Here is a 15,169-nt window from a genome sequence, read left to right on the forward strand (position 1 = left end):
AGAGTGCAAAAGTATTTTTTTTCTCCTGTTTCTGTACCACTCCCTATACAGTTCTAAGATTTTTCCTACCTACAGTAGACAAAGCAATGGGATGGAGCTGGTCAAGTGCAATGACTTATCCTGAATCCAACAGAGGTGGAAGTATGGAAATTACAAGGCTAATGAAGCTGTATGTAAGAGTTCTCACATGCTTTTCAGAAACCAAAAAAAGGAACATCAAAGTCTCTTCTGGTTTATTCCAAAAGCTCCAGGTTAGCTATTGAACATAGGAATCTGGGGACACCCAACAAAATGATCAGGCAAAAGCTTTAAACAGTCTCAAAAAAGCAAGGATCAGAACTCCCTTTTTACTCAGTGTATTTTTCAAGGATAGGAATCTTTGTCATTGAGACATTTAGAGAAGCTGAAAATATAAAACTGATTTTAAAAGTGATTTGGCAAATTAATGGAAGAGAGGACACCTCATCAGCAAAGCAGTGGCTCCAGATTTCTCCAGAGCACAGGCAAAACTGAGCTTTGTCTCCTGAAGGATAGCTGGTCCAATCACCTCAGTGTTGCCACTGGCAGAAGCAGCAAAGACTATGCAAATGAACAGTGCATTCCTAACCTTGTCTAAAACAAACACAGTGATGACTTCCCATTCCATCTACATTCATGACTGTGTTTTGTGGTTTATCACAACGATGGTTCAGTTGCAACCTCTACTAACGAAAATCTTAAATCACAGAAACTGAGATGGCATACTATGGAGGCACCACTCTGTTCTTGTCTCTTCTCCCTACACTTTTTTTGCCTCTGCTTTTGCAGACAGGACCCTGGCCTAGGGGACTTTCAGTCTAACATAGTATCATTTCTCTGTCTTAATGCTCTTACAGAATAATTCCACCCCAAATGAAAACATTTTCAACTGTCTTAAAACAGGAAAACTTGCTGGCAAAAAATCACAGCTATTAGCATTAACAATATAAATAAGTACAAAGCATTGATAACACAATGTTGATATTTACTGACAGCTTGCCCCTGGCTCCCCCATTCAGAAGGCTGTGTGGGTTCAAAAAAATAGTTTTTTTGTTCTACTCCAAAAATTACGACATTTATTTGGCACTCTATTCAACCTGAAATAGCAACAAAGATTGTGAAATCACATTTAGCTGTGCCAATATTTATTTCACTTTAAACTTAAAAATTGCATCAATTTGCACAGACAAGATCATTTGTTGCCTCATTTCCTCTCATGCCTCACTTCGCAAAAGCTCTCATGGATTGCATTCCGTGATGTGCTTTTACTGGTACAAAAATGAAATACTTTATAACCATACAGGGTGACACCAATTCTCAACTTTTTAACTAATAGAATTATAAAACATGCAAACAGGCAGAAATCAGCACATAACAAACACTTTGTAACAGTAACAGCAATAGCGGTGGCACGTGATAAAGCAGAAATCACCCCTGAATAAGAAAATGAGCCATCACTGACCTTCCAAATACTGGGTTTAGTTGCTTGGGGATGTAATTTTCCCTGTCTTTAATTTCTGTGTTGCCCAGTCTCAGCACAATGTAGGGATCTGACTTGCCATCTGGATCAGCTGGGCTGAGGTTAAATGCCTGTTAAGAAGAAAGACTGTGTCCTCAAAAAGCTTGCTCAAATGCAGCATGGTCATGACACAAGACCGTGGGCTTCCTGCCCAGTCCTGTGTATCCCAAAAGCGAGGGGACTTTGCTTGCCTCATGTAATATAAAATTTGGCATTTAGCTTCGCCAGCTACTGGGAACAGACAATCTGGAGGAGAGCGTTTACAAAGGTGGAGCAGATTTAAGCGCTGTCCCATCACTAAGATGGACAAAGAATGAGCAGGAGAGACAACCCTGAGGAGGAAGCTGGCTGCACAAGTACATGTAGGATTCAGGAAAGGTTTCCCAAAAATACTGGTCCAGACCCTTAGACAGTGCAAAACAGCTCTTCTTCTTCTGGCTTGGAAGTCTTTATATTCGGGAAATAAAGCAATCTCTTCCTATCCTTCTCTTCTGTTTTGTTTGACACTGTCTCTTTGCTTTTCATTCTTCCCCTCTTAGATCACCTACAACTCTCTTGTTTCTCTGAAATACCAGCTCCTTCTACCCCTTTTGCTTCTCACATTGTGCTCTCTTATCATCTTGTCCTCTATATTTCTAATTCTTTCTCCACCCCATAACTTTTTCACAACCTCTACCGTTTTGATTACATGGAATTCACAGTCCTCAAAAAAAATGCTCCCACTGGGGTTTTGTTTAAATGTGTGTCATTTTGAAACAACTCTACTGATGAAAACTGGCTGCATTCGCATAATGTGGCTGGAACAGGTTGTCCATGCTATGTTAATTACATCTCTAGCCCTTTCAGTTTGAACAAGTAAAGTGATTCTCCAGTCCTGTGATTTATCATGAGGAATATGTAACTTTTTCTAGTCTGAACACCCATTTCTACAACATGAAACATTGTCTGAAATATGACCCAAAAAATTCTACCACATGGATGAGGACTTTCAGAAGCTTCACTGCAAAGACAATGGAGGTAAACTGAGTTGAAAAGAAACATCCAAGTTATTTCAAGGTTAAAAGAACATCTGTCTACTTACTGCCACAATATAAACCCTGATGAGGACTTTGACAGAGTGGTTTGGTGGTATCCCTTGCAGGATGCGGGGCTGCCCTCCATCCAACAAGCTGCCATCCTCAGGACTTCGGTATATGCAGAAGGAGCCCTGGTAATACACTGTTTTTTATGTCCCTTGAAAACAGATCAAGTGCAATACAAAACCAACCCTCCGAATGCAAACAAAACATCATTCATGAGGCCTGCACTGCAGCACATACGTATACACAACACATGTTGTGGTACCACTCCAAGGCAACACAGGCTTCAGTGCACTAAACATCATCCTTTAAAATGTCTTTGCTCTATAATGTGGTACTATTATCACATCTAGGTGATTGCAAGAAGTACTTGCATGCTCTTAGCTCTCTATCTTACTATTTAAAGGACTAACACCTGCAGGTGTTCTAAATCTAGTTTTCTTAGTATTAATATTCTAAAAATTTTTGCCCTTAACTGTATATTTGCAAATCAACAATTCCACTGGGTTAGTCTTGCAAAAGTGTGACTGGAATCCAACTATATTTTTGCAGCCGCCACACAACTCATATAAATCAATATTGACTCATGCTGCTGAGTAGCTCATACTGCCTGAAAGCAACTAGCAGGTCATTTGAACAGAAATTTGCATTGCAAACTAACTGAGGTATCAATGAGTTTAATCAGTTCCTCTAAAGTACAAAATGCTTGAAATCTTAATAGCATTATGCATGCTCTGAACTAGGTTTTCAGATTGCCTCATGGTGCCCTGGATCAGACTGTGCAATTGTTTCCAACTGGAGTAGCTGTAAGGGCCTCCATTTAAACTACTGAAAATTACATATATGATGAAGTAACTGACAGTGCAGTAATCAAGTTGCATTAGCGGAATCTGGGCTACATAATACGTCTCGTCGTCCTGTGGTTTAAAACTTTTTTCTAATTTCTTGTTTCTAAACAACAGTGAACATCTGGTGTTGGATATTGCTTTAATCTATCAGAAAATGGGAAAGGCAAAATATTACTCTAGATTCAATAAAAGAGATAATTCTATTTACAACAGACCATCAATGGCTTTTTCTTTCATCTTTGTTATACTTGAAATAAGCATGAAATCTTAAAGTCTCTAAATTATTACCCATTTAACCAGCATTAAAGCTCACCTTAAATTTTCCTATTATTCTGTCTTCAGAGTCAGCGTGAACTTCATCATTAGATTTTCCTCTGAAGAGCTGGAAAGTTTTCACCCAGTCCTCAAAGTTATTAAACTCACTCTCCAAGTCTCCTTCATAAATCTTTGAAAATATGAGAATGCTTATTTTTTGTGGTGCAGTGAATATATTTATAGCAAGGTTTTTATTGCAGGATGACTAGAAATCCATTTTGACACAAAATAGGTATTTTAATAAAACCAAGGTTTTGCAAAAGTCCTTGAGGGAAAAAAAGTTAATTCCCCACTTAAAACATGAGCAGTTTTGTCCTTAACCAAAGTTCTCCCCAACTACTGGAATAGCACGTTAATGTAGCAGGTAGAAGTGTCTCTAGAAGGGCCAGAACGAATATATGTAAGCACTGGTGGGGGTGAAAAACAGTGTGGATGTGCTGCTATTTGCCTCTCTTTCCTCTCTGAAATGTGCCTGTGATGTACGGACCCAGTCTGTTATGTTAATGTGTCAGAACATGAGAGCAAAGCAGACAATAATAAAGTGCTGTGGGGACAGAGCTTTAGGATATGTAAAAAGACCAAATAATTTTTTAAAGGAGGGGGTTTTTTTCAGCACTCTCCTGTAATTTATGAAGTGGTATTCAGTGTGAAATTACAGGGGCTATACTAGTTCCATCTCTTAAAAAACGGAAACAGCAGTTTCAAATTCCCCTTTAGTCAGCCATAATCTAATCCAAGCAGTCTTAATCTTTTCAAAGCTCCTCATCTCTCCAGTCATTTTGCAAGACCCATATGGTTTTCCTTGAATTCCTTCTATCATTACTCAATCAAATCTAATGCAAGCTGAATATTACTTCCACATCCCTGTCAGGGAGGATGCACTGGAGATTGCAGCAATGCTTTCCATATTCTTTTTAAAGTTATTCTTAATAGACTGTAATATTTCCAACATGAAATTTGGAATTTCCAAATTCAGTGTTTTACAGGCGAATAAAACTGAATTTTCACTTCAGTCTCTCTGGGGGTGTCTATACTGGTAAATTGAAGGTCTAAGGCCAAGGGGGCCACGTCTGCCCTATGATACCCTGGTTTCCTCAGGGCCCCATGTGCTGATGTATATTATCACTATCATTTTGTGTGTTTTATTCATTTTAAAGTGTCTGAAATAAATGTAAGGAGGATTCGCTAAACTCAGCTGCTGATGTCAAGCTTTGAGGAGACAGTGAATAACAGTCTTACCTCTCAGCCTTACTTCTCTCTTACCTGAAGTGTTGCTAGGTTTGCAGTTTCTTTCTGTTTCTTTTTCAGTGTCTTGTCCTTCTTCTTTTTGTCTGTCTCCTCTTCTATGATCAATGCAATGTGGTCAGAAGTCTGCTTATCTGCAGAGATTTCATGACATCATGTAGATTTTAGTGAGCAAAGAACATCAAATGCTTCAGACAAGGATGCAAAATACATTTTAAAGAGTCCTCCTCGATCCTTCTCCATTCATTTTTCTACTGCCAAGCATAGGCTCCTGCCTTTTCCCACCGCTCCTCCCAGGCAGAGAAGTGACATTTTATCCTCTCTGTGGCTAACACTCTTCACAACAAGCTTGGTGGACCAAGCGTGATGGTGTTCTCTATTACTCCTTCCCTGCTGGACGTCTCCAAGAACACCTTTTTCCTTCCTCTCTGACTCCTCCAAGATGCAAACTAACAGATCTTAACAGCTTTTGTGCAAAATTTAGGGCTTATTTAAAACTGGAAGCAGCTATTTATGCTGACTAGTACTTCAGATATCAGGTGATCCAAGTCCTTCTCTTCTCAAAGGTATCAGAAAATAGAGTGTATTAGAGTGTATCTCACCTTGTGAAAGCCTAGAAGTATGAGAAATGGGAGGAGGAGGTATCTTGGTCAGCCCCAAACACTGAGAGGGGACTTCCCAACAAAAAGACAGTGAGCACTCAAAAATGGCATTGAGATGGTTCAGTTCATTGGCTGAAATCTGGATTTTGAGTTCACTTTGCTTTCTTTTTTTGAGTAGTTCTTATGTGTTTGATATCACTAAATATTTTGAAATATGTATATATGTGCTCCTCTGTATGTGTAATGCCTATCATCATAGGTGAAAATATGTAACAAAAGCCTTCAGAATTTACAAGATCTGAAGCCACCAGTCAAAAGCAATATGCCATGGATGCCTGAATAACATGTGGGCGGATGTCACAATGTCAAGTAAATATCTATTTGTAAATGAGCATTTGTAGAACATTTTCTATCTAAATATTTCCTCCCTGTGGACAAGTGAGTTTCACTCAGAAACTAATCTCTGCCTCATCTCTCAACAGCCCTGTTGATCACTGAAACACCATCAGCTGCTATTTCCAGAATGATACCATCTGACATTTAGGTTGTGTCTTCCATCCAGAGAAATCTCCACACCTCCTTCAAAATAGAAATCACCTCAATTACTGGTGAAGTGCCGTCAGCTCTGGCATGGGAAGATGTTATAGTTTAATTCCAAATAGCAGCTCTGTGTAAACAGTAAAAATTCGTTTTCTTTGCCAGTCTGCTCAAGCAGTCACATTTAAAAAAAAAATAAAAAAGTGTATAGTTCTGTTTGATTGTGGGAGGACTTGTTAAGCCATGAAGTATACACATATGGAGACATATATACATACACACACAGAGAGCTTATTTCTGGCCAAGTTCTTTCAGGTTCTTGTGCAAAAAACTTTCTGCTAGAACGTGAGCTAGACACGAAATTTTTCAGCTATGAAAATAACACACATGACGATGGAGTCTCCTAGCAAAAGCTTTTCCTACGTCATTGATCCTGAATTGGATTCAAAATTGAGAGAAGCTTTTTTCTGAATCTGTTACAAATGTAATTTAAGATTAGGATAATCTCCACATTCTATCATTTAGGACTTTGACTTCGCAAATCTTGGTGCATGAGATCTGAATGACAGGTAACTCATATTAACCCAACACTGTTTATGAAGTTTTAACTTACTATCTGATCAGCTGTAGTGGAAAGAACCCAGTGTACCAGCTGTACTCTGTTACCAGACATTAATTGCTGACGGTAAAATAGTAGAAAAGCAAAGTATTAGTAGTAAAAAATAATAGAAAAATGCAAATAATTTACTTACTGTCTTCAGGTTTTCCCTCACCGGAAAGAATTTCTTTTGCCTTTCAAAAAAAAAAAAAAAAAAAAAGAAAATGGACAAACTCCTCATTATGAATGAAACACCAAAAAGGAATCATTCCGTAGTAAAAATCTAATTTTACAACATTGCTTATCCATGAGAGTTTTGGTCATGCTGGATGGCTTACCTTTTGCATTTTGAGAGCAGAAGCATAGTATTTTGACCACCAGTCAATAACATTTTCAGCTGATTCATCTGCAATTGTTCTCCTTCTCCTCTTTGTTGACCGTCGGATGGATTTTTTCATATCCTACCAAAGCATGAGAAAAAGACAAATTCCAGAACTGATGAAAACTAATCACCTGACTCATGGTATCAAGCATGAACAGATGTGTACAAAGAAAATTTCAACCTCCAAGAGCTAAATAAAATTCAATATGAATTAGTGTCTCTGTCTTTTATTCCAAGACACTTCATCATGATCATCATATTATTAAAGCTGTCTCCATATTACCTACTGATGATGTCAAAACTTTGAACATTTGAGACATTGCCACAGGAGCAACACAGAAAACAGGCAAATCTACACAGAGAAATAATTAATGATATTTTAAGGGGTGCAAACAGGGTTTCTCCCACTTAAGTCTGCGAGTATTTTAAGAACTCCCATTATTACTTTATTGCCTATTGCAAGAAGAAGGAGTCCCAACAGTTGCTGGAGTTCAGCTGTTCTCTTCTTACAAAAAGCTAAAATCTGATCCTGAAGATGACCTGCTCATGTGACAAACCTTACTAACTTCATTCTTGCCTAAAGACTGGCCCTTGTTAAAGAGAGTGTTTCATCCTACACAATTAAAGAGAGTTGTCAGCTTGGCTGGGGAGGCCAGAGCAGAGATAGATAATTGGTCATGATAGATAGGTGGGAATAATAAATAATATAACACAGTTAAATTACGGGGTTCTCTTTAGGACTCTTTTCTTACTATACTTTGCTGCTATACATTAAAATTGTTCTGTATCAGATGAAAGATCCAAACTGGTGTGTACATCAAGGGAACAAGAGACCCCTGCAGTTTTTTTGACCTCCTAATTATGAAGGATGCCTGAAACATCAAAGGTTAAAGAAGCATGCCTTACGTAGCTGCAGAAACAGCTTCTGAAGTGAAACACAGTACTGTATCCTCTCCTTTTGTTGTTTTTAATAAAAGAGTATTTGTGATGGAAGAAACTACAGAGAAAGGAGGAGCACGTGCATCTGAACAAAAAATAGTACAGTCTAGAGTGTTTACTGTATTGCAAAGACCATGCTGACCAGAATTACTTTGTTTTCCTGTACTTTCCTATCTTCTTCTACCCACAGACTGACACTAGTTTTGTACTTTGTCAGTAAGATCTTTTGGAAACAGACTTTCTGCTCCACATTTGTACAGCATCTAACACAAGGGGGCTTTCATCCCTGCCTAAATGCCATGGACACAGAAACAGTCATTCACGGTGAGAGTTTTGCAATTAAGTAGATCGTTCAAGGCAAGGAAAAGCTACACCAGTATTATTTGCCTATGAGATGACCATCTAAGCGCAAAAGGAAAGAAAGGAAGTATCTATTAATGGAAGTAATGAAATTTTATGGGGTTGAAGCTTCATCATTATCTAGTTCTCTCAAGGGCCATCAAAATATCATGGGTGTTAACATCAGTACCCAAAATCTCTAATCCTGAGATAAGTAAGAGATTACCATTTTATAAGGAAGGCCTAAAGTCTGCAAGACTGCAACAGAAAGTTAGCTGACAGCTTCAGCTATGCACACCTTCTGTTTTCTCTCTTTCCTTGGTTCAGAAGCCAAGTGTTCTTGTTCAGTCGCAGGAAGTGTTGCAAGATGTGGGTCTGGCCCTACCACTGTACATTTACCCTGCTCCACCTCAGCGTAGATGTGATCAGCTAAAAATGGTTCTTCTCGCAGTAACTCAGCAGACTGGGAGGACTCAGGCAAAGCTGAAATTGAAAGTTTGCAAGTTAAGTAAGATTTTGCCAGAAATATTATCATTACACTTGTGATCATGAAATGACTCCATCATCAAGGGTTTGACCCTACACTCAATAAAACATATCTAAGTATTAGATATTAGTGTTAATCTTCTGAGTAGGTCCTTTGTTTTCTTATTTGAGGTCGGGATCGGACATTTACCTTTCTCAGTTTCTACATTGTCTAGTCTGTTTGGTGTAGCTTGAGGACCCAACTGAGTTTTACAAAGGAATTGCTTAAGGCAATTGATGGTATGTGTTCCAACAAGAGTACTCCTCCCAAACGCTCTCCAGTCGACAACACAGATGCTTAGTGGCGGATGCAAGAGTTCATTTTCAGGCAGCTCCTAGTGAAGGAGGACAGACAGCAGCATGAGAATTTCCAGAGAATATAAAACACATATAGAATATGTCATACACAGCAATGAGGCTTTTACTATTCCCTCCCTTCTCCTCCTCAGCTATTAACATACTCAAAATGCAAAATGCATACAGCATAGGCAATATAGTTCTGTCCATGGTTTCCTGCAAAGTCTGGAAAAAGCCTTGTCCTTAAGAATACAGAGTGAACTGTACAGACTGTGCTACTGGTTTGAGTCCCATGCTGTCATATACAAGCATCTCTTGTTAGAATAAACTGGGAGAATCAGGATGTTCAGAAGGAATGAATGCTGTGTTGGAAGTTGTGAGTCCTAATGCCACAGCTGCTTTGTTGAGGGCTATTAACCCTATCTGCCTCAGTTTGCCCAACCACGAGTTGTGGACATTGGCTGGCTATATGCCTTATAGGGTGAATTACAAAAGGGAAAACAGATATTTGGACATAAGATGTACAATGGAAGCTAAAAATACTGTACCAACTGCACTTCAGTTTCCTGGCTAGTGTTTTGATGTCCTTTTGTCTTATAAACTTATTTTCTCTTGATGTTAGCAACCAGAACAAATCGAATCAATTAATTATTTTCTGATGCTGACCTTTGTCTACTGAAAGTGTAACCCAGACAACAGGTGATAATTAAATTTCCAGTCCATAACAGCGAGTATTACAATATGAAAAGGTCCAGAGCTCATGAGCCGTAACTGATCAATCCCCTTAATAGCCCAGTAACACATGAAGGAATATTAAAGGAATGGAAAGAAAGGAAACTGAGCACTACCCTGCAAAATGGGAAAAAAGTATTAAAAATATTCCTGTTATCTGCCAACAAGTTCCAACCTATCAGTAAAAATCTGATTGCAACATATTTCCTTGACTACTTGGGACATAACATGAGTAACATCATCTTCTTTTATCATACAGTTGTAGTAGAAATCTTTTAAAGCATCTTCAAATCAGTAGCTTTTTCATGAGAACTGATGTCCCTTAGTATTTAATCAAGACACAGAGGAAATTATTTGACAAGGAGGGAAGGAAATTAGTAATTAACACCTCGCCTAACCAGAGAACGGACAGGCAAGCAGCAGCATGTTATACACACCACTTCAAACCAGTCTGCAAGGCCACTGAAATTGGGATTTTTCTTGTAGCTTTGGATGACACAGGATTTCACTCCTTTTCCCGCACATTCAATGAGAACCTGGGGGCGATCTACAGAGAGGAGCTGGACTTTCTTCAGTTCTCGAACACCCCAAAACAGGACCTGTGGTGGGCAGAGAGAAACATCAGTAGCCTGGGGGAAGACCCCTCAGTCTGGGGAAAGCCACTGCTGGGATCCCATCACCTCATATCTCTTTGGGAAAGCAGGAGTACCGAAAAAAAAAAAAAAAAAAAAAAAAAAAAAACAAAAACAAAAACAAACACAACAAACAAACAACTTAAATCTGATATTCAATAACCATCAGGACTGATGGTGGAAGTTAAAGCAATTAATAACATCCCACTATTATCAAAGAGTTATTGGTTATTGCCAACAGCAAGCCATAATAATCACATTTGCAAAAGCTCTCTTTTCCGCAGGGCAAGGGCAACTATTCATCTGACCAGCAGTGGCTTGGTTTGTTTAAAGTGTTACAGCTGTTGAAGGAGCAAACAAATACCATATGAGCAGAGGTGATTAACAGAAGCTTGCAAGCTGAGCAAACCATCAGGTCTGCAATGGATGGTGGGAGGTCTCCAAGCAGATTTCCTTTAGAGGACTGTCCCCTGGTCTGGAGGACAAGAAGGAAATTGGGCCTGTAAAATAGGGGTCTGCAGGAAAAATGGGACTTTATACATGCTGGGGGGCCCTGAAGGAGAGGGCTGGGGCAGCAAGAGTTGGTTACAGTTGGTGAGAGATGGACATTACAGTTGGTAAGAGAAGCCATGAGTCTCATGAACGTGAAATGAAGACTAGAACCAAAAGAGACCCTGGGGGGCTTTGTGGGCAACTTGAACATTGGCAGGGCTGGAGATTAGTGTGAGTCAGGGAGTGGCAAGAGTCACTGGAGGGGTGTGAGGATCAGTGAGATCCTGCTTTGTTGCCAGAGTTTCCCAGTTAAAATTGAGGCACGCTCCTGTAGTTACAATAGCTCCATGGCCTTTTCCACCAGTGTGAGATATAGTTTATAATATCTTAACAAAAATAGTTGTGTTATAATCTTTTTGTCCTTGCTGGATAGCCTCCAGAGCTTTTATTTCCCTATATATGCATGCACTTCAACCTGTTCTTACAGCAATTTAACTGTTTGGATCTGGATGCGATTTCCCTGATTTTGAGGTGCCCAAGGTATCTGACTAAGGAGTGGAGCTGTCCTGGGCTCCCTCCATAACCAAAGGAGAAATAAATGTGCTTACAAAACACAATTTAATCTATTTGAGATCTGAAATACTCTGGGAAGGTAACCGCTCTGCTCAGCTGTTCAGACAAGAAGGCTACAGTGAGGATGTTTCTAAGCTGGGTGCCTTAGAGCTAGTTGGGATGAATGTCACAGCAGTGTAAAATAGAAAATGCACAAGCAGCACAAAGCAATCATGCTGCAGGAGCAATGGGAACACCTAAGTTTAAGGACTTAAGTTGTCCCTTTAGCATCAGCAGAGTCGTTCACGGGCCTATTTTCTTCACAATGTCAGGTGTGAAAAAAGAATACCTCTAACAAAAACACTTTCCTATGTACAGAAAACAATAGTTTAACTAAATCATATAGCAGAGCTAATAACTGTTCTGTCCTTTTCAGCAGCTTAAGTGCTTGATCCTTGAAGGCAAAGCTGGAACTGCTTCTGGGCTCCTGAAAGAGTATTTCTGGAGAAGGGCCACCAGGTAATGCAAGTAGTGTCTCACTTGGCACAACAAAATGGACGAGTAAGCAGGTAGTGTGAAGGCTGCAGGACAAGTAACAGTGAGTGGTGAGGATGGGCAGTATCCAGGCCTTACACTGATGTGAAAAGCTGCCACATTTCCCTGCTTTCTAACATAAGGGGACTTTGGACCCAAATAGTGCAAGAGAGGAGGTGCAAACATTTGTACACAGGCAGGAAATATTGTTTGGCTGATGTTTGGGACCCAGAAAAATCTTGGGAGGTGGCTGATGTTGAACTTCCCCTCCAGTGAGGTCAGCTACAAGGGGAAGCTCTCTGTCTCCTGCAAACACTTACCTGGGCTGCACAGAGCCAAGTCCATCATCCATGTTCTGCCTTCCCAGCAGATCAGGACTGAGACGTAACCCTTGCTGGTCTCAGGTGGAAGCACTTCCTTGCATGCTCATCCTTGGAGAATCAATTTCATCCGAGTTTACCATAATTATTTTGGGACCCATATGCTATATTCACATGATTCCTATTGATCGGGATTTTAAAATCATCATCCCTTTGTGTTACAGTTCAATAAGAGAATAAAAGGAGCTGAGATTTGGAAATGGAAATATTCTAAGTAACTCACCTCCACTCTGTACTTGCTTAAAATGGGTCGGATGTTAGCTGGGACTGGGTAAATCTGGCCAACATCTGGTGGATCCAGTGGGGGAAGTCTGTCTGGATCTGTCTCAGGAATCTGCAAAATTAAGCAGTCATAACTTAGGCTGTTTTTTTTAAAAAATAAAACTAGTATAGATCAGAAATATCTGTGAATGGCACATACAACACATCAATTTAATGCAGTTTCACAAGACACATTGCAGAGCAGGCAGGTTGTGCTGTGAGAGGAATGTGGCCTGGATTACTTACTATCTGTCCTGCTGGAATGCTAAAACACTTGGCAGGAAGAATATTCAATACATCAGGTTTACGCACCTTTCTGAAAAAAAAGGCTTCTTTGTCCTAACAGGACATAGTTTGCCCTAAAGATTTGCATGTACTGAAGCATGGTGACTTTACTGAAAATGGAAAGCATGGTAATTCTATTTAACAAAAATCCTGAACAAAACTTCTTAGAAGACTTTCACAGGAAAATTCTAGATCTGATACTAGTTAAAAAAGGCTGGTGAACAGACTGTACACATCAGCTAAACCACACATTTGCCAGACAGACATAATGCTTTTCAGTCCCTGTGGCACAGAGGCCCTGCATTATTGCATGCTGTCACCATGTGAGAACTTGTGAATTGCATCTTCAGCGTTAGGTCTGGGTCTTCTCTGTGCAACTACGAAAATCTGCGGCACTTCTGATCTTTGTGTGTGATTACACATAAGCCTGCCCCACATTCGGGAGCTTATTTGGGTGTATACGATTGCCAGGTACCAGGTGGGCGGGAGGAGAACACGGTCCACCACAGCTCAGAGGCTTGACTAACTCTTTGCCTCTTGCCATGCTCCAGGATCTGCTGCTTCTTTGGTTTGGTTCACCTTCCATGGGAAAACTCCCTGGCTTCATTTTCAATACCTTTCTAATTTTCCACAGTGTATTTATGACCTTCTCAGTCCATGCAGGCCAGATCTGAAGCCTGGCCTGATTTAGCAAATTTCTACATGAAACAGTTGAAGCCAGCACCTGATGATCAAGTCTTACATGAAACTCAGGCTGTGATAGCAGAGAACAGTAGGAACGCAGGTTTCACAGTTGAGCTAACTACCCATAGACAGAGCTCTCCTTGGCTTTCACATGAAGTATGGTACCTAAAGCATACTGTACATACAGCTTCAGGAAAAAAGAAACACAACTTCTGGAGTGCTTCAGCATTCCTAAGTTAATTTGTCACTTGAAAGGTGAAGCAGCTGAGATACAGCTCTCAAAGGACCTGCAGAGTTGATTGAACCTTCTGCTTCATATAACTAGGTCACCTGTCTGTTATCTGCAGCTATGTACAGTTGTGTGGGAGTTTATTGTGTTCCCTAGTACCCTGCAGGTGAAGGAGATGGGTGGAAAATGTATCTTCTAGCAGAGCACCTGCAGAGTATGTGAGTATTCACATAATAACAGCAATAATTCACATGCACATGTTTACTTCCTTTTATCAGTAGAAATCAAAAGCAATTAATTTAATAGATTTCATGGAACTTGAGGCCAGAGATCTAGGTCTAGTTTTGTTGTTCCACAATGTGGTTTCTATCAGTCATGTCTTTGATGTTGTTTAAAAAGCCAAACAGAAACACACAACTTTATGAAATCCACCTGTTTAGCTTTAATCATATTCAGACCCTATATTCAACACTCTATATTAACTGACATTAAATGTTCCAAAACTTTACCCCATAATAGGTTAACGGATATTTTAAATAAAACAGGTGGCAGACTACCTGAATCAGATGACATACCAGATGTCATCTTCCTGCACACAGCTCATATCTCAGGGTACCCACTTTCATTGCATTATCTGACTTGTATACTGATGAGGTGATCAAGCAAAATATATTAATCTACGTGATACAGTGATTTATGCATATGTAATTTCTAAACTGCACCACTTATTTATTTACTTTAAACTAGAATATATATAGCTATTTGTGTCCTCTTTTACAGCTGTGAGAAGGGATTAGTTCCAAAGTGCTTTACTTAGGAGAGGAAGGCTGGCAAGATCTCACATTTGAAGACAGAACTGCACTCTAACACTTTTAATAAAAAGGTTTTATTAAACTTCACTCCAAGACTGCAAAACCTAAGTCTGATATCAAATCAAGATTCCCTGGATCTTCACTTGTTCTTGATCTTGTTCTTTTTATGTATTGCAGTTAACAGAACAGTTCAATACAGTGCAAGGTCTCCAGTTTTCCAAGATCTAACAACCATTAGTGGAGTTGACAGTGTTTCTGTATTACACAGTGAAATTCTGGTAATTTAAGTGAAATTAGCTTGGTATAACTCAGAAAGGACTTTGCTTCACAGTC

At 39.6% G+C, this 15,169-nt stretch overlaps 1 protein-coding gene across 1 annotated transcript in view; it reads right to left on the minus strand.

Annotated features, from left to right (window-relative positions):
* The window catches only part of FER1L6 (fer-1 like family member 6), an 88,972-nt gene that overhangs the window by 17,679 nt on the left and 56,124 nt on the right, over positions 1 to 15,169 (minus strand). The window contains exons 24-33 of the mRNA XM_074901129.1: positions 12,789 to 12,899; positions 10,413 to 10,574; positions 9,098 to 9,281; positions 8,720 to 8,904; positions 7,100 to 7,222; positions 6,916 to 6,955; positions 5,043 to 5,158; positions 3,778 to 3,909; positions 2,619 to 2,744; positions 1,481 to 1,608 (exon numbers count right to left, since the gene is read on the minus strand). Coding sequence (XP_074757230.1) covers positions 1,481 to 1,608; positions 2,619 to 2,744; positions 3,778 to 3,909; positions 5,043 to 5,158; positions 6,916 to 6,955; positions 7,100 to 7,222; positions 8,720 to 8,904; positions 9,098 to 9,281; positions 10,413 to 10,574; positions 12,789 to 12,899 — 1,307 coding nt within the window. The remainder of the gene's footprint in view (positions 1 to 1,480; positions 1,609 to 2,618; positions 2,745 to 3,777; positions 3,910 to 5,042; positions 5,159 to 6,915; positions 6,956 to 7,099; positions 7,223 to 8,719; positions 8,905 to 9,097; positions 9,282 to 10,412; positions 10,575 to 12,788; positions 12,900 to 15,169) is intronic.

The sequence above is a fragment of the Athene noctua genome, chromosome 2, assembly GCF_965140245.1.
Source record: "Athene noctua chromosome 2, bAthNoc1.hap1.1, whole genome shotgun sequence".
Lineage (NCBI taxonomy): Eukaryota > Metazoa > Chordata > Aves > Strigiformes > Strigidae > Athene > Athene noctua.